General features: G+C 38.1%; 1 protein-coding gene across 1 annotated transcript in view; it reads left to right on the forward strand.

Moving 5' to 3' along the window:
- Positions 1 to 12,425, forward strand: part of LOC134648326 (BDNF/NT-3 growth factors receptor-like) — a 50,018-nt gene extending 37,593 nt beyond the window's left edge. Inside the window, exons 2-9 of the mRNA XM_063502832.1 lie at positions 6,922 to 7,000; positions 8,665 to 8,757; positions 8,894 to 9,043; positions 9,295 to 9,392; positions 10,368 to 10,580; positions 10,711 to 10,933; positions 11,042 to 11,200; positions 11,319 to 12,425. Of these exons, the coding sequence (XP_063358902.1) occupies positions 6,922 to 7,000; positions 8,665 to 8,757; positions 8,894 to 9,043; positions 9,295 to 9,392; positions 10,368 to 10,580; positions 10,711 to 10,933; positions 11,042 to 11,200; positions 11,319 to 12,079 (1,776 nt within the window). The 3' untranslated portion in view covers positions 12,080 to 12,425. The remainder of the gene's footprint in view (positions 1 to 6,921; positions 7,001 to 8,664; positions 8,758 to 8,893; positions 9,044 to 9,294; positions 9,393 to 10,367; positions 10,581 to 10,710; positions 10,934 to 11,041; positions 11,201 to 11,318) is intronic.
- The last annotated feature ends 8,481 nt before the right edge of the window (positions 12,426 to 20,906 follow it).

Raw genomic sequence — 20,906 nt, forward strand, 5'->3', positions numbered from 1 at the left:
GACTAGTGGTCATCATCAAAGGTCAGCGGGGGTGATCTATTTACCTTATAATTTGACATGTCTTACGTCATGTTATAAGGAAAATAGCTCACCCCCGCCGATCTCTGGTCACCATTACAATGACTTACAAAATGAAAGCGCGACTGCAAAATTGATATTGCACCTATAAAAATGCATGTGAATTATAAAAAAATAGAAATCATATCCATAAAAAATTGTGTCAGATGCAGTCAGTTGACTGTCTGAGTGATTAGTGAGCTAGAGCTCGCGACGTAGGGCTATCATCGTACTTGCATATGGCTAAATTTTTAAAATAATCCTCATTCCTCACAACTTCGGGATATCTTAGGCATGGCTATAACAACTGAACTACCAAGACTATCTGTATGCGGAGTATATTTCCAAAATATTTATTCTTTATAGTAATTTACGCCTTAACAAAGCACTCTTTCCGTAAGAGAACTACACTCTTAGCGGCAAATAGGTAAGTCCCGAGACTTATTGAGAAAGCATCGGTAACAACGCAGATTTGTTTTGTTTTTCTTTATTCAAAAATTGTGATTTCTTTAGCAAGCGGCTCTGAAGATGCTTATGTAGGCTGACCGCGAGTCTTCGTATGGGCGTTATAATGCGGAGTGTATTTGAGAAACTCTATGTTTAACACACAACAATATTTGATCGTAAATCCATATTATCGTGTGGCTTTATGTTACTTTATAACGATATTTACGGTTTACGATCGGTAGCCATTACATTGTTGACCACCTCCTTGCGTTCGATAGGACACAGTTAATGGCAATGTCTGAGCTAACTGTTTAGGCTTAGCGGATAAGGCCAAGGTTGTTTAAATTACGTGGAATGTTTAGCAGAGGGCGTGTATTTTAGTTGAATAAAAGCGGAGATTTCACTTTTATTATGATGATCGAGTACCGCACGTAATATAAATACGAAAATGCGGACGGAGCGGAGGCGCAATTTATAATTTAATTTTGACGGTTTGACCTTACCAAAAAGGAATGGTAAAAATCTCGTTGTGTCTATAACAAAAAGGGAGGAATCTAATTTCTTCCCATTCACCTACCAAATGTTCTCAATTTAAACAATTTCTAAAATTGTATGTGTTGCTAGATGGGCTTGGAGCCGAAGTATTGTCTGCTTCTAAAATATTACTACCGGTCCCATTATAATGTGATGCTTATTATGTAGAGATACGGTACAACGGTAAATCTATTGAAAAATCTTTCAAACTACCTAATTCCATATTTCGGTTAGGTACCTACGAATTCTAAACACCTGTAACTGTGTGACTCATGTAACTAATTTCGTTGTTTACAATTGCCTACAACTTGTGCTATTTCTACTTTTGCCATTTGAAATTTATAATAAATACACAACTGGAAACACTAGCCACTTGTTTAATTTCTGGCCCATGGCACGACTATACTGCCGATGCCGCCTATATCCACCGTATTATGCATGTGCATTTGAAAACTAGTTCGAACAAACACTTTAATGCTTGAGAATAAGGTGTATAATTGGATGGGTTTTTAAATGCACATTCGGTGGATACTCTGAGCGTGTCAGTACACGTGTAGATACATCCAGTTCGGGTGTACACACGCCCAATTCGATTATAATTGGACAAACATTTGCTAATTCAATGACGTCTCTGCTGCGATGCACGTATTTCGGAAACAGACAAGATTATCAATCGTTACATATCCATAAATAAATATCTACCACCCATCAACCAATCGAGTACTTAAGGTGTGCTGTAAATATTGACTTCGAAATAAAATTTAGGTACCTGACGTTAAAACAAACTATGCTTAATCCAGGGATAAATAAAACATTAATATGTACTTATTTACTCAAAATCTGTTCAAAATTTAATGAATTCTAAGGTAGTTCACTTTAGAACCCCTACTTTTTTATTTGTTTGGCAGTTTTGAGATTATAATATATTTCTGTCTGTCTGTAGAGGTACTTAATTGGAGTCAGTAATAAAATACTATTTTATATACATACATTATTATACGAATAGCTAACAATATTAAATTTTCCTACGTCGAAAGCATTTAACAATAAATCTCCAGTGTAGTGGAAGAAAGCTGAAACGTGAAAAGTTTTCCATAAAATTGTAACAAGACGCCCAGCACAAGAGATAGGTACTTAGTCTCGTGGAACAAATTCATAGGTACAGTATACTTGGTTCCGCTATTTCTTTGTGCTATTAACATTCCTTTACAAAAAGATGCAAACTAAGTGAGGTCAAAGTTTTTTTAAGTATTTTATTTTATTAGACAGCGTTAGTGAATATTTAATACACAACACATTAGCTAGAATCTGTGCGGAACGGAAAAAGAAGAGTCGTAGAACGTATTGTTCCCATACATTTCACGGCTCTTCTCTTTCCGCACAGATCATACAAACGATCTTCACAGCGAATTAATAACATAATAAACAAGATGCATTACAAGATTAATAAGCAAGAGTATAATATTGTTACTAAAAGCTTAGTGAGTTAACTTTCTAATCCAAGCATCAGTACCTAACTTAATTTAGTGTTCAGTCAAGATCAACATAAATTATGAGAAATGTATGGAATGTTATATTCATTGTTCTAATTTTGTTGCATTATGCTGGAAAGAGCCGAACGGCATTAGCTTCCCACATAAAGAATAAAAAATCTGCGCAAGAACAAAACAAAACGATGCCTAACTGTGCCCTAAAAAGGCTTAAATATACTTTGAAAAGAATAGAAAGTTAAGGTGTTCCTAACACTGTTACCAGCCCTAGTAGCACGGTCGCATTTTTATTGTTTATCACCATGCCTGTCACGTTCTAACAAGTATGTAAGTGCGAAAGTGACGGGCATGGTGATAGTCGATAAAAATGGAACCGTGCTGAGCCCGCAGGCAAGTTATGTATATGTTATAGACCAAGTGATTGATGAGGGCATTATGTATAATGCCCGGGCATTATGAATAATGACAAGCTATATTGGGCCAAGTGATTAATTATTATCTAAACTTCATTATTTATCATATTGTCTGGTCATTATGAATATTGCTAAGTGATCGTTGGGCAATTTAATAATAAAGATATGTAACGGGCAAATTGATTAACCGGGCAGTATAAATAATGATCGGGCAGTATGAATAATGCCCGGGCATTATGAATAATGCCCAGAAGCTAAGGTAAAGTGATAATGTATTTCTGTGGGGGGTTGCAATTCTAACCCAACCTAAACCTACTTTTCTAAACACAGCTCTTTTCTGTGGGGGGATTCAATTCTAACCTAACCTAAACCTACTTCCTGTAACCAGTTCTTTTGTATGTGGGATTGCAGTTCTAACCTAACCTAAACCTACTTTTATAGCATCAGCATTATTTGAATAGTAATTATCAAATTGCCCAATAGGTGATAGGCATTATATAAAGTGCCCGGGCAATTTAATTATTTCAATAGTAATTATCAAATTGACCAATAGGCGATAGGCATTATGTAAAATGTCCGGGCAATATAATTAATTATCAAATAGCCATCTCATATTGGTCATTTTTAGGGTTCCGTACCCAAAGGGTAAAAACGGGACCCTATTACTAAGACTCCGCTGTCCGTCCGTCCGTCCGTCCGTCCGTCTGTCACCAGGCTGTATCTCACGAACCGTGATAGCTAGACAGTTGAAATTTTCACAGATGATGTATTTCTGTTGCCGCTATAACAACAAATACTAAAAACAGAATAAAATAAAGATTTAAGTGGGGCTCCCATACAACAAACGTGATTTTTGACCGAAGTTAAGCAACGTCGGGCGGGGTCAGTACTTGGATGGGTGACCGTTTTTTTGCTTGTTTTGCTCTATTTTTTTGTTAATGGTGCGGAACCCTCCGTGCGCGAGTCCGACTCGCGCTTGGCCGGTTTTTCATAATGCCCGGGCACTATGAAAAATGCCCGATTTATCACTTGGTCCATGACATATACGTGGCATGCAAATAATTACATATCTTTCACCCGGGGTGTGTTTTTCTTACAGCACAAAACAAGAAACTCAGCAAACCAAGGCTTGCTTCAACTTTGTCGATGAAAGATACATAGTCGTAGCAACCCATTACTCACATCATAGGTGGTAGTTAAGTCTGTGATTGCGCACCGTGATTGCATAGAACTTTACGTTATTATTAACGTAAATAAACATAATTCACTTATTGATATTATTGATTTATCGTAGCCCCGGGCCACTGTAGAGTGCGCGGCCACTCACGATAAGGTGGCCAAAATAACTCCACGCTCGCATCTCGTACGTTCCTGAGATAAGGGAGTACCGCCTAATCGCCTTATTTTTATTCGATTACTTATATAATGGTGATCTTGTAATAGACTACACTCTGGCAGCGATACTCCGAATCTAAGTGCAAAAGATCGGTAAATCATGAGCCACTCGAGGCTCAAAATACAAAACAGATTTGCCTCAATTAAAACGGTTTGCTAAAAATAATATAAGTAACAGCCGCATTTTAATTGGCGTTTAAGTAAAACAATAAACGGGTAATTGGTTCGATATCCGTATCGGATCAAATTTGTGATGACCTGCTTGACCTGAATCGAAAATAAGGGCCCTTGTATAGATAGAGGTACCTAGTTATTGCCATTTTTCGTGGTGCGCGACGTAATGACGGTTGTTTTGAGTATGTACGATACATATTCTATTTGTAAGGTGTTGCGGTGTATAGCTATCTTCACTACCTATTAAATTAATTTTAATATTACAGATAAGTGAGATAGGACCTGTAGATAGTTAGATGTAGGTACCTCAAAGGTAGAATCATTTGGTAGGTCGGCGTTTATTGAGTTAAAATGGCATATTTTTTAACGCCCCATAAAGCATAATTTAACAAATATTACCTAAATCAGCGGTGAACCTGTTATTTGCGGCCCGCGAGCCTCCCTGGCTATTTTGTATGTAATATTGACAAACGACAATGTCTGATAAAGTCATAAATATTAACAGAGTGCGGCCCGCGTCAACTTCGTTAACTACTATGTGGCCCTTGGCTGCTAAAAGGTTGCCGACCGCTGACCTAATTAATAACATAATAACTAATAACAGTCACGCCAAAACACCTTTACACGGGTCAAATTTTTATTGAAATGTTAAGGAACGCTACGTTAATCGTTTGTTCAGAATTAAATTAATAAAAAAAGTCTCGTATCATATCTTATGATACTCGTAAGTTAGTCATTCCACACACCACCGTTTGATGAACGTCCAGTCACGATGGGAATGTGAATCAATCTTGCATGGAATAAAACGGTACTCTGTCCTTGGATAGATTTATTACTTTACCTTAAGTAGGTAAGGTTAAGTAGGTGAGGATTCCCACGAAATTATAAGTTACGTAACAAAGGTATGTGCAAGGATTTTTCTTTTGACTTTGAGGGCGTGCTAGGTATATATTACTCGAGAATTAGTATCATTATCGGTGTATTAGTGTATCAGACAGGCGTTCCAAAGTACACGAATTCGAATCTTACCGTAGTCTGTGACACTTCCATATTTCCCATAAAGTACATTTTTTTTGTTTTCTAGCGGGCGTTTCTGCGTAAAAAGTTTAGTCCGGGTAACGCATTGTTACATATGAGTTCTCAATAAGGCTCTCAGTATGGCTTGGGACTTGGTGCACAGCAGATGTTGCTAAGTGCCTCCGTAAGGCGTGTAAGTAAATAAAGAGATGGAAACATTTACAAGGGTCAAGCAAGCTTCGCAATTGAGTGACCAAAACTGACAAAACAAAGTAAATCCCTCTATATAGAGCACATATAGAGATACATATCTTTAGCCCTGTCACCACTTGCCACCAGTAGATTTAATAGTTGATCAGTTATAAAAGAAACAAGCAACAACGGTTGCACTCCGGGAGTGCCGATAGAAGTGAAAACTCACCTCACTATGTTACCGACGCCCGGTAACACGATACATACGATTAGCGGAGGTATTCTATTTATTTATTATATATTATTATCATTCTCAAATAAGATCACACTTTTTTATTGACATGTTTATTTACATACTGCCAATGCCATGACAACGTCAAATTATTTGAACATAGGTAAAGAGTCTTGAAAAGGAGTCCGCAACATAAATGTCAAATAACATTGAGTTTTTCTTTATTGATTTAAATGCCATTTAAATTATGAGTGATCGCCTTACCCCCCTTACGGTCACGTGATCGCCTTACGCTGTCTCGAGTTTATCATTTTTTCCCCACCTCAAAAAGTGCCCAGCGCCGCTAAAGAAGTTTTCACTTCAAAAATGTACCTAATTACCGTTTGTTTAAAGCAAATCATTACCACTCAGTACTTGTTGAACGGATTGGATTACAAGGCTGTAGGCGTGACAATTAATATGAAAGCGTATTTAAATCGTCTCTAAACGAAGTTTAATTGCCCGATGCTCGCTTATTATGGACAACGGGTAGTCTGTAATAATGGTCCTACATTCTAATGACGTGCTTTGATAGGATTTCGCACAGCAAAATTGTTTTTCTCGGTAATGAGGTCTCGGCATGGAAGTCTATTTGTGAATTTTTATCACACTCGTAATAAAAGTGTAAACAAAACTTAAAACAAAAAGAGCTAATATTATGGGCACATTTGGCAAGATATTTCACATATCTATTATAAGCTGTGTCCATTTTCATTGCTTTAGTTACGGGGTAAAGAATAGTTTTTGCCCTAAGTAACCACTAGACACTGCACAATATAAAGGCTAACAACAGTAACAACACATTAATTATAGCATGCGTAATATTTATATGCGTAGCAGTTATCGATAAGCAGTATGAGTTTCAACCTCCGAATCACAACTGATTTTGGTACAATAATATGTATTATAATAGAGTCAATCTTGTTTTCAGGTGCTAAGGAGAAGTGAAAGGCTTGATGGGGCACCTAATGAACACGTACCGGCAGACCAGGCAACACACGCAGCACCGCGTAAGTTACTGATTTAACGTGTTGCATTTATGATAAAATAATAAACACTACACAATATATTAATGTATTTATGTACTTCATTATCATTAACCCGTGGAGCGCCCTAACAAGACACGTGTGCTAGTAACTAGTATAGGAGAGTTCCATACTATGGTAATTCTGGGGCGCTCCAGGGGTTAAATCTTGTCTCGAAGCAAAGACAACATACTATGACAAAATAGCTAATAGTGTTTAAGATTTTCGTTGGAAGACACTGCGGCGTTACCAAAAAACCAACATAGGCAGTTTAAGTATAATAATGATAATTCGCAATTGATCAAACGATCACGATATAATCCGCAACGATTTGCCATAGACACGTTCGATAAAACTGCGTAAACTGCACAGTAATACGTTGTAGCGTGTTGCGGGCTTTAATCATAAAAACAATAGTCACCTTAGCTGGGCCCCCTATACTTGTTCTTGCTCCTGTGTTTTCTGTTTCTTATGTTTGTGTCTTGACTAAAGACATGTTACTGTTTCTTCTGAAATTTCCATTCGTTACACGCCTACACTAAAATGAATGATGCAAACGAAGTTTCTAGCGTTCTAGTTCCAGCGTGCAGCGACGCAAAACAATTTAGAGCTATCGATAGGCCGTGCCAACTGAACTTGAAACAGCTTAGCAAATTGCTCGCTATCTACTGATCTAACATAACCTCAAGCGAGCCCAACTTTTGAATGTTTCAATGCAGATGCACAGACGATTGCAATAACATATCAGCCGAAAGACGTCCTTTGCTGAACAAAGGCCTTTCCAAGGATAACCACGACGAAACCACGATATGTACATCTCATATTTATTACAATCTTACACAGTGTTTTCTAGTACGAGGATACTTTCTGCCTCAGCGCCCCTGGTGGCCATAGATTCTACGAGAATTTTAACCACATTTTACCCGACGAGAGCACTCTTAAGTACTATTTAAGCTATATATTGACGTTATTTTTAAATTGGTCTCATAAGGAACGTCTAAACATAATTCGAATGCTTGTCCTTTTAGTGATCTACAGGGTGTCCCAAGAAGTAGTGATATACTGAAGCTGGGAGGTAGAGGACCTAGAGGGCTATTTGAATCACCCCCATGTATGTTCCGCGATTTTTCGTATTTTCGGAGTTATGATTTTTTTTAATTTTTCACCTATCGCCGAGTACGATGAGATTTTTATTTATGGTGACGTGAATTATTGCGGTAGATGCTTGATTTTTTTTGTGTGCTACGCTGATAGATAGGCCAATTCAGTATGGTAACATTTACTATCGTTAGATCTTTGAATGGAATTAAAAAAAAAATTAATGCCAAGAAAGATAAAATTATCCAGTATGTTCACAACTTCAAGGGCGCTTAGAAAAATAAAACATACTGGGCGATAGGTGAAAAAATAAAAAAAATCATAACTCCGAAAATACGAAAAATCGCGGAACATACATGGGGGTGATTTAGATAGCCCTCTAGGTCCTCTACCTCCCAGCTTCAGTATATCACTACTTCTTGGGACACCCTGTATATAACGAAATAATTTAATATTGCTATTCGTTTTCACCCGATTTACCCAGCGGTCATGCAAATTGACTTGAAATAAGAGCAAAAACAGGTAGTACCTAATATTTTTGTTTTTTATAGGCATACCTGGGAGATGTGGACCACACTCATGCGAAGAGGAGAAGGTCTGCGTGCCTGTCAAAGATAGTCCAGATCAACACTACTGCGTTAAAAGTAAATGTTTTCACCTTACAAATTATTCTCAACTGACAAAAAAGAAGAATGCATATTGAACATGCCAACAATTTCAAAATTTGGAATGTAATTCTTCATGAGATTTTTACATTCAACTTAAGTGTTTTTTTTTCAGGCAAACAGGGAAAATGTGAGAGACACTCTTGCGCTAATGAAGAAGCTTGTGTGCCTGTACCTAAAACCAATGGCACAACACTCCATTATTGCTTATGTGTTAATGGAGGTGAACCGCCTAGTAAAGACTTCAAATGTCCAAGGAACACAGGTACGTAATTTAAATTGTAATGACGTACTTACGTAGTATTATGTTTGAGGAGTTCCGTCAACTACTCAAATGCCTACACTTTTCGGACTTAAAATGGGGGCATCGGAGAATTCAACCTCTAGATATAGGTACTCGCTTCTATCTATGCTTTTGATTGCAGTTTTTAATTGCTTTATGATTAAATAAGAATTTTTTAAAAGGGAAAAGACAACAGCGAACAGGTATTCTCATTGTAACCTTATAATTTACAGTGCCAGTAGTTCTGAAGCCAGTCCTGAACGTCCAGCCTCCGAGCAGCACTCGGAACAACTCAGACGGCGCGAGGTTCACCGTCTCGCCTACGGGAGAAGTGAGTCATCCATCTTTATTACGTTTCTTTTAGCTGTTAAAACCAACTGTACAAGTGGCAACAAAATGTGTCTAAAAGACGCGTTCTATCTTATCAATGTTACGGATTTATTAAATTATACCTTATTTACATTAAAATGTTTTGCGTTGGTTTCCGCTTTTATTATATTTATCTATATAAAACGATGACATCATTTAAAAAAAAGTAATTTATACTATTATTAGGTGTCAGCTTTATAAAATGAACAGTTCTTAATTAAGAATTTTTGGCTATAAATAAGACTTATTTGCCTACCAAATCAAAGGTTAGTATCGATTTTGTGTGTTGGCTGTGGTTGGCTGGAACCGTGATGGGTGCTTTTATTTCAGAAGAGTTTGTTTTTCCATCACAACTGATAAATATTCATAGATAGGTCGGGCGATAATGTTTTTCGCGTACCTAATCCGAATTGGGAGTGATGTCACAGCGATCAATTACGGGTAGAGTAGGCGTTAAATGAGTCCAGTAGGTACAAGTGCATTAATGTTTTGTCTTAGAGTTAAGAATGACAGTAAGCGTAATGTAAATGTAGTTTCATATAAGCGTGGGTAACTTACTATGGGACATTATTGAAAAAGTGTTCTAATAATGACACGAGTCTGAAATTGCCCATAAGGAATCAGTACTTAAGCCCACGGAAAACTATTGATTTAGACAGCCTCTATTAGTAAATTTCTTTATGCACACAAAAACCGGCCCCTAGTCCAAGTCCAACCACTTGTAATGGAGGGTTCCGCGCTAAGTACCTACCTCTATATAACCAAAATCTTAAAAGAAACAACAAGCAAGCAATATAGAGTATTTCCGTGGCACCTACAAGCGGAAAGTGTGCCGAAATTGCAAGTTTTTATTCCAAACAGCGAGTCAATGAAACTAAATATGATGCCGTAATAATACACACGATGCATTTCAGACATAACCTATTTTTTTCCGCAGGTGCCCAACTCATTGATCAGTGACGTTCTGCCGGAATCAGTAGGAACAGCGGGTACCGAAACAGGGGTGTACAGTGGAACCGTTAGCAACAATTCCGCTCTACTAGCTGCCAGCGCTATCGTGGGGGCTCTCATGCTAGTCATCGTGTTCGCTCTGGTAGTTATATGCTACCTCAAAAGACGGATATGTGTTGTAGCAGGAAAAGGGCAACCGGTAAGAAACGTTTGATAAGAAACGTCCTTCAAAGATTGCATGTTTATTTGTTTACATTTCCTGAACAATTTGCTTGAGCTAGTTTCCTGTTGTACAGCTACATAATCTACGATTTGTTCCGTTATTGTAGCGTGTGCGACCAGGAGAACCTCTGCTTGCTGAACGGTATATAACGAATCCGCAGTACGGAGTGTGCGGCGCAGGCACGGCGGCTGCCCCGGCTCCGGCGACGCCCGCGGCGCTCCCGGCTGTCACCACGGACGTAACGAGTGACCAAGTTCCGCTTTTGGACAGGAACGCTTTAACCTTCCTTGAAGAAGTCGGCGAAGGATGCTTCGGGAAAGTTCATAAAGGTGAGGTTATAGACATCAGCTCTAAAACAATTTAATTAAAATATCTTTTGAAAGGATCCACTGTTGTTATAATAACGAAAATATAATATTTTATCTATATCTCCGCAGGGTTACTGCGCCTGGAAACTGACGAACAGGTGGTCGCAATTAAGGTTCTCAAAAAGAGCGCTGGACGTAGCGCGGAAGAGGACTTTGTGAGAGAAGTTTCTATTATGTCTGCATTCCGACATTCGAATATTTTAAGCCTCATTGGAGTGGTACACAGAGGTATGTAGTTGGATATACATACAATATTGCACTAAATTTAAAATAATAACTTGAGAAATATTTGAAAGGAGATGAAACATCAGACATTTTACTTTAATTGCAAATATTTCATTTACAGAAGACACCGACTCAAGCCCTTGGATGGTGTTCGAGTACATGGAATGGGGAGACTTGGCCGGCGTGCTGCGCGGCTGCCGCGGCGGCGGGCGCGCCGGGCCCACGCTGGACGACGCCGCTCTTCTGCACGTGGCGTTACAAGTAGCTCGCGGCATGGAGTACCTGGCTTCCCGCCGTTTCGTACATCGTGATCTCGCCGCCAGAAACTGCCTCGTTGGAGCTAACCTCGCTGTCAAAATCGCCGACTTCGGAATGTCACGCGACGTATACACCTGCGACTACTATAAAATGGGTGGCGAGCGGCCCATGCCAGTGCGATGGATGTCCCCCGAGAGCATAGTTTATGCCAGGTTTACCCACGAGTCGGACGTGTGGTCCTACGGCGTAGTTCTCTGGGAGATATACAGCCGCGGCAAACAACCGTTCTACGGACATACTAATTTCGATGCCTCAAAACTTATTCTCCAAGGTATCGTTCTAGTGCCACCAGAGAATTGTCCACGTTTCGCGTGCGAACTGATGCGCGGATGCTGGAGGACGGATCCGCGGGATAGGATAGGATTCGAAGAGATCTGTAGAAAATTGGAGATAGCTGCGTCGGCAGGTGGAGAAACACAGATACGGCTGCCGCGACCGCCACCGCCTCCGCAGGACTCGGCCGGATACTTGATCCCCGCGCCGCAGCCGCCAGTGGACTACTTGGCTACGATTCCCGACCCCGAGTCGAGCGAGGATGAGGACGAGGACGACGAGTACACGTGACGAGGCGCGGCGGCCGCCGCGAGCCCGGCGGAAGCCCGCCCCTCGGCGCCCGCGTCGCAGTACGTGCCGCGCACCACGCCGCCCGCCGTATCGGCTCTCACCTTCTCATTTCTACCCCAAACCACCGTCGCTCATTTCGAATGTTAAAACGGAATAGCGTGAGACAAATGGACGTCTAGGAGACTCGATGGAATAATACTCAATTATAAGTACCAATTAGTGTGATATTTCCATAATAATTTGTAGCCAAATTGTTCATATGTATTAAGTATAAAACAAACGGTGTTAAGTAAGGTTCCGTATTTTAATAAGAATCGCGAGAAATGTGTGATCCAATTAGGACTTGCAGTGGTGAGACCAAGAGACATTACACATTCACATAGATGATTGTACGATAAACTCAAAATATCGGAAATAATTGTGTGTCTATGGATTAAGGCTAAGACTTTAAATTATACGAAAAGAATTCTTAAGTGTTGTGCCATATCTACATAACTGACCAATAATATAGTGTATAATAAAATATATAATATAATTTTATAATTACATTCTGTACATTTTTGAATTATGAATTACGGCTAGATCTTCTTATTGGTCAAATACTTAGAATTCATAGAAATTTTAAAAATCACTCGTAGATGATATGTAATTGGCCAGTACAGACATTATTTAAAAATAATTATGTAATAAAATTGCTGTAAATACAGTGTATAATAAAATATATCATATAATTTTATAATTACATTCTGTACATTTTTGAATTATGAATTACGGCTAGATCTTCTTATTGGTCAAATACTTAGAATTCATAGAAATTTTAAAAATCACTCGTAGATGATATGTAATTGGCCAGTACAGACATTATTTAAAAATAATTATGTAATAAAATTGCTGTAAATACAGTTATACGAAAAATATTAAAATGGCAGTACAGACCATACCTAATCTTGATCTTTGCAAAATTAATATACCTATTTAAAAGAAAAACATCACAACTGTTAAATATTACAGTGGGTGGGTATATGTATAACATATGTAAGAAATAAATGTTGTTTATTTACACTATTATTGACCAAATCATTAGATAGGTAACTGAATTATTCTTATACTTAAAACAAAGTGTAAGGTTTCTAATTTATTCCTATTCATGCAATTTGTACATAATAACTATTAAAACATATACAATTAACATAATGTTCAAAAATTTATTAATTACAAATAAATAAAATCAAATGTAATTTTTTCAATGTTCATAGGTGTTGTAATTTTTTCTTAGTAAAATCTTTCTACATAACTAAGTATTTGTACCGTTTTATAATGTCCTCAGTGGGGAATAGAAATTCATAATACTAAATTTTTCATTATTATGTAAAGTGAGGCTTGTTTAATATAAGTGATGTGACTAAATAGATGACCCAAGGCCATGGCCAGTGCCGGCCCGAGCCCTTGATCAGGGTAGAGCGAAATCGGGTTTTGGCGCCCTTCGTTGAAGTTTTCAAGCGTATTTTGGGCCTCCGCCACACTCGCGTCTTTTAAAACTTTTTTTTTCTCATTTGCCATTTTGGCGCCCCTTGCCATGCGGCGCCTAGAGCGGCCGCTCCACTCGCTCTACCCTAGATCCGGCCCTGGCCATGGCATACATATTTAGATCAATTACTGATGAACAAAACATGTAGGTAATGGTGGTATTCCACCTGTCCAATTTCTTTATCCAATCTCAGTGCGTCATTATGCAAAATGTGAGACCAAATACACACTGGACAAAGATATTGGACAGATCAGAGGCGTATTTACAAATTTGGCGCCCCGGGCCATTTTGATTTGCCGCCCCCCCTTAATCAGTGACGATAAAGTATTTTATTTAAGAAAAAAAAACCTGCAAAAAGTACCTTTGGGGTGTGAAATAAAAAAAAAACTAAACATTTACCTTTACTCACATATATAGACACCCCTATAATGGACGTGGAACCGGTAATGGGAAATAAAACCACAAATCCTCTAAAATAAGTATCTAAAAGTAGTTTATAAACACTGGCAATATTTTACCATAAATAAGAGTTATAGAGTTTAAGTTTGACTTTTTATTAATTTCGGTTACTTTTTAAGAAATTGGCGTCAACCCAAAAGTTGTCGTGTCACTGAAAAAAATAACCAGTAAGAATTCTTAACAACTTCGCTAAGAAAGTTGAGTTCATATATTCAATTGTAATTAATTGTTACTTGGTGTAAACTAGAATGTGTTTTGTTAATTACATATACCATGACATAAGGTATACAACACACTATGTTGTGACTCTAGAGATGTATAAAAAATAGTGGCATTTTGCCCAATCCCATTATAGGAGCTGTAAAACTGCATACCTCCTATGATGGGACAATTTACATAATGATGCTTGCCATGGCGTAATTTCATGTTTAAACAATACAGAAGTGTAATGTAGTTACTTACGAACTATGTCAGGAGGTGTCCTCGGACTCGGATAAATTAATATCGTTTTTACAAAATTTTATTTGACTGGCCATATATGTTATAGTTTGTATGTTAGTTAGTGTGGTTCAAATCTTGGAAGTTGAATTAGTGCCACTTTCTGATTTCCGATTGAGTTGAAATTTTGGATACGTATGCAAATCGGATGACAACGCAATTATAATAACATGAACCTGATCTTATGATGGAGACAGGAGGTGGCCATGGGAAATCTGTGATAAACGCAACCTAATTGTGTTTGGGTTTGTTAGAATTGTCTAGATGAGTATTAGTTGGCTGTGGAAGGAAAAATACATTCTTACATAAAAGCTTATACTAAAAATTACGAATAACTAGTTTTTTGCCAAAAACTTATTCCCTATTCCAATATCTTATACTGCACGGCTAGCACATGATTACCCGCGGGATAGCTCGCGCCGCGAGAGACGGCAGTCGCCCGTCACAAATTTCTATCTCTATCTGTCAATTCCTCGATTTTGGCAGCATGAGTTCGCACATCGAGAAAAGAGTTCCACGAGAGAGAGCCATCCCGCGCGCGACTTAGCCAATGTGGCCATTTATACATGGAACAAACTTTTCATTCGTGGCAACACTGAATCGGTAAAATAATAATCGGATAAGTAATGAATAGTCAGCCTTAGAAACGGAGCGTCCCTAGTCACGATAACTTTGTCTCTTTCTCGCAGTATGAAGAATAAGAAATAGCAAATATTATTTTTAAGTCGAAAATGTCAGTGTCAATACTGTCAATCAAAATTTGATTTGCTTTGTCGTTACAAGTTGGAATATATTATTATAATTATCTAAAGATTACCTACCTAATCATTAAAATACAACTCCTTACGAATAATTGGCGTTTTGTTAAAAGTTTTGGCTAACAAAATACCATCTTTACGAAGAAGTCAAGTTGTAAGTACTTACGTACACAATTCAATCTTCATAAAGCTCTTTTCCGTTGTCTTTTGCAAAAAAAATACATTCCTTTTAAATCTTATTTACAGAGTAAATATCTTATGCTAATCCCCGACATATCTCCCTTATGGCTGGCTAGCCGCTGCATTGCTGGCTTCGAAGATAGATTGAATGACAATCATGCACAAGCCTATCATCAAACACGGAGGTATTCTCTACACCTAAGCATGCTGCTGCTAACCGCAGCCCTCCTGCCATCACGGAGGACATAGAAGGGCTCAAGTTGGGAACCTACTCCGTGCAAGGACAGTCGAGTGTTGATAACACTTCTCAAATAATGTGACTTTTAAATAAATACTACCAAAAACTTTAAATGATTTTATTTACTTTGGCCTTTTTGAGATAGGTACTCAGATTTAAGTACGATTCGTCGGAGTCGGAGCGCATTTCACATTTGTATGCCCAAAGCCGGTCGGCTGCTTGCGGATCGGATGGCTCCGGACGGATTCTATCGCTTCTGCCACACATTATGTAAATAGGTACACTGAAAAAGCATTCCGGCGCGGCCCAACTCCAGCCGGTCGGTGGGAATCGTAACTTAAGGATTAGGCTAGTACCAACTCGTACACTACAAAGTAAGTATTACGGCTGTGGTCTTCTGTGAGGTGGAGTTTGAGTTGAGCTGCCAGATTCATTATTTGCATTCTTTGTGGAATGTTGTTTCACAAAATTTCGTCTAAATCGGTTCGGCGGATTAAGCGTCATGAGGTAACATATAGTCAGCAGCAATAGTTGCTAAGCGGGCGAGGTGTTCAAAATTACCTTGACGCGCTCTTATTCTCTTAACAATAAAGTCGCGTCAAGATCATTTTGAACACCTCGCCCGCTTAGCAACTATTGCTGCTGACTGTACATAGGTACAGATTTACTTTTGCATTTACTTATTATAAGTGAGGTTGATCGCAATATTCAGGTCGGGATTGTGTTGTTTATATCCCACAATGAATGGAAACACCTAAGGAGCGACATAATATAGGTTGTCAACAATAATTGCATGTAAAAATACGCGTGTAAATATAACGGGTTAGCACTGATTGATAGCACGTAATTGTTTCCCGGATTAGCAATGTAATATTTTTGTATCAATTATTTATGTTTCTATTAATTATCCCCCAGTCAATTCGCCACCAAAGGTTTCCTTTGTTGATGTGGTCGTGATCGTACAATCTTAGGCTTAGATTTTTTTCTGTCGGATTTTCGTTTAACTTAAGAGAACAAACAAGTCATTGTGAAAAAATATAATAATTTTGATATTAATGGCATGATCATGAAACTCAAGATTCAAATTATACTTAAACAAAAAAGTGTTGTAGTATGAAATAAATATAAAATATGGAAAATTATCTTTCTTTTAGAACAAAAGTCAACAAAACTTCGACCAAATGCGCTTGTCGCCAAACTCAGTACCGGGAGCAAACCCTAGTCGCGACCCTCTAGCCTCGAAGACAATTTCTCTCATTTTGACGTTCAAACGCGGGACATTTTGTCTCCCATAGTACACTCGTGCTACGATTTTCGAGAGTATCCCGCGTGGAACTGTCAAACGACAAAATTATGTCGCTTTGACATTTGTCCGCGAGACAGCGGGTTGTCGCGCGGCTCTTATGCTACCGATTCGCGAGAGAGCGCTATGTCGCGGCATTTTCTCGCCTGTCGACTGTCGCGCCCATCATGTGCTAGCCGTGCAGATAAGTATGGTATGTCCATTATAGGGGCCCCATTACTGGATCCACGTCCATTACCGGGGTTCCATTACTGGAGCTTTGGTGTCCATGACTGGAGAAATAAAACATAGTTTTTTTAATTTGTTAATTATGTGGAAACTAATTGCAGTATCTTTGATACAATAGGTACACCTGAAACGTGAAAGAAGGATAGGACATTCATCTTTTAACACGCTAAGCGGTAGAACTTTTACATGTATCAGGGAAATATCACAAATACCTACTCCATATTTCCTCTTAACCTTTTGGACGCCAATGACCGATATATACGCACCGCAGGTCCTACGCCAAAGACGTATTATCGGTCATATACCACAGAGCAACATAGACCTAAGTACATATGCGTAAAGTTCAATCTCAGTTTTGACACTTCGGTGACGTGGCGTCTGAGAGACAGCTTTTGTGTTTGACGCGGCGTCGAAAAGGTTAAATGTCCCATGACTGGTGCCGTTACTAGGTATGTACATTGTTTTACTATGTACAAAATGTACAAATTGGTTGACAAAATCATCAATGACGCTGTCGTAATTTAAAACGTTTGTCAGCTCAGCTTCTATTTTAAGAAGAGCTAAGCTATTCAGGCGCTCTTCGCTGATAGTGGAACGTAGATATTTTTTTATTCTTTTGAGTGCAGAAAATGATCGTTCTGCACTGCAATTATAGTCACTGCGGTGCAAAGAAAAATGCGCAACGCAATTTCTACATATGGGAATGCTTCTTTAACGCCCTTATTTTTTATGAGTAAGCTTAGTTGCCTTAAGCTCATTTTATTTTCGTAAGCGGTCAAAAAATGTTTTAATAAAACACATTCGTCTTGTAGGTCTACTGCGAGATTTGGGTATACTGTTTGAAGGTTTACAGCATTCCTTCTAACTTCTGCCTCAGACATTGTGTCTAATTTACTTACCTAAGAAGACAAAATTGGTCGTCACTATGCCGAATGACGTTTTGCGCTTCCTCAACTCGGCTAACAACTGATCACGCCGTACTAATACTTCTTGAACGAAAACGTTGCTTAATTTAGGTACTTGTTGGTAGATATTTTAAGCAATTGGTGGGGTTTGAAGCATTCGTTTGTTTATTAATTTAAATGTCAATTAAAATATAATAAAAAATATAGCTAAGTTTGATTATAAAAGGCGCCCAGAAAAAGCCGAGCCGCGAGGGGGCGGCTTCGCCGCCCCCCTGCGGCCTGCCGCCCCGGGCCATGGCCCCCTTGGCCCTAGGGTAAATACGCCCCTGGGACAGATGGAATAACGCCCTAAGCAGAAGCTAAGCAATTATATTTGAATGTCAGATTCTTGGCTTATATTTGGAATTGTCACTTTAATATTGTAGGTAAGTATCTCGAAAAATTAAATATTAGATATTAAATGAACATACATTTGCATACATAAATAAAAGAACATAGTACATAGGTAAATCTCCTAGAATTGATGTACTCAGCCAAAATATACCTGCCACTACTACATACATGTGACACTTTCAGTTAATATATTTTCAACACTCTAATGCCTATTACACCATGCTGTGCTGTATCATATACATTTTTATGCTAGGTTAGAAATCAAATGAATCCATCATAGGCAAAGTCTCAGCTATAAGGAAGTAGAAAATTCAAATTTTGGAGACTATAAAGAACCCTAACAATTGTTCACTCCTTGTACATACATACATATACATATATATAATCACGCCTATTTCCCGGAGGGGTAGGCAGAGACCACGGATTTCCACTTGCTACGATCCTGACATACCTCTTTCGTAATACGTTACTTTCATAATATTCCTCATACACGCTCGCCGGTTTAGGGTGCTCTTGACCTGGCCTTTCTTCAGGATTTCCCCGATCTGATCGAAGAAAGTCCGCCGAGGTCTGCCCCTTCCAACTCCCTCTTCTACTTCTCCCTTATACACTCTCTTTGTCAGCCTTCTTTCACTCATTCTTTCCATTCACACCTTGTGTGTTTAATAAAAGTGTTGTTTTCTATTACTATTGCATGAAAATGAAATTAATTTCTGTAGTTAAATAATTTATCTACTTACTCCCATAGATAGTTGAGTAATCTTCCTTAACAATGGAGTATCCTCATAAAATTGGTAATTTCGTTACCAAAGTTTTTGTTGTGGAATGTGGACAAAATCAGAGGTTCTTCTTCTTCCTCGCGTTATCCTGGCATTTGCCACTGCTCATGGGGGCCTGGGGTCCGTTTGACAACTAATCCCAAGAATTGACGTAGGCTCTAGTTTTTACTGCCATCTGACCTTCCAATGCAGAGGGGAAACTAGACCTTATTGGGACCAAAATCAGAGGTTGCAACCACCTAAGTACAAGGCAGGTTATCCTTACTTACATCAATATTCAATTTTGAGCATACCTAGCCTATTTGAGAATAGAATAAACATGCATTGTACATAATATTTTTATAAAACCATACATATTTTCACAATATAAAAATATTTGTTTTATTTTTGACAAACACTGTTGTAATGCCAAATATTAACAATGATCATAGTAATGTAAACATTATATCCTTTATTTTTAGTTTGTTCATAATAATATACCTACATATTGCCTCACTTGGTATCATGGGGACAGAAATAGTGTTTGAATAAAGTCTCAAGTTTCCAAGCTGACTTACCTGATATGTAAGAAAAGGTGGTGAAATATTAAAATTAAATACAATAAACTTATCAAACATCTCAGAATATTTTTACACCAACCTGATCATGTACCTACATCATTATTAATAACCCTCTGCGAGAATTATGAATTACATATGAATTATGTATCTTTAAAAAGTTATAAACTTCAAGCAATAACCTTCTGGCGTTTTATTTAACATCGGAAATATCTAATGATATGAATTGACGAAATAGAAACGTTTTTTGAAACATGAATTAGCCAAATCCAGGCCAAATCAGAAAAATAAGCATTAGGAGGAGAAAGGTTAGATTTATTTCACTACATTTGACTAACTATTACGTATTTGTGTCTAATATCCAAATGCTCAGAACGAGTTTATTAAGTACATACAAATTTCGGATAGTATAAGGTATAAATAGCTATGCAGAAAAGCTGCGGGACCCTGCAAACTTGGAAAAGTAAACGAAGTATTAAACACACTTACCTCGGCTAAGGCCTACCACTTTCAACTTCATTATTTTTTGCCGAACAGCATATTCACAATATAAATATGAAACCTACGGAACCTACGTTATTATGTTCAAAACAAAACAAAAAAAAATTACAATCCATAGAAGGTAGCATCCTTATACTAGATTCATGTTACAATCAGTTTATAAATATCTTCCAATGAAGCGAGTCATATAATATTGATCGAACTTCGCTTGCAAAGAGCATATAATCACTACGTTCGCTTGCGAAGCTCGTTTGATCATATATTGACAGTGACAGCTAGCCAGTGCTGCCAATCTACTGCAATATGTAAAAGGACTAGCATGATCACCTTCAAGTACTTGCACACAGCGCATTAAAGAAAATTTAAATTTCGCGCCTTTTTTTACTGACAAGATTTGCTTGACCAGCTATATTGTATTTTTTGTGTGGACGTACCATTTAATTGTTAATTATCTGTGGTAGGGCTAACAACTGTCAATTCCTAAATATTATCCCATCTGT

Source organism: Cydia amplana, chromosome 5 (genome assembly GCF_948474715.1).
Source record: "Cydia amplana chromosome 5, ilCydAmpl1.1, whole genome shotgun sequence".
Lineage (NCBI taxonomy): Eukaryota > Metazoa > Arthropoda > Insecta > Lepidoptera > Tortricidae > Cydia > Cydia amplana.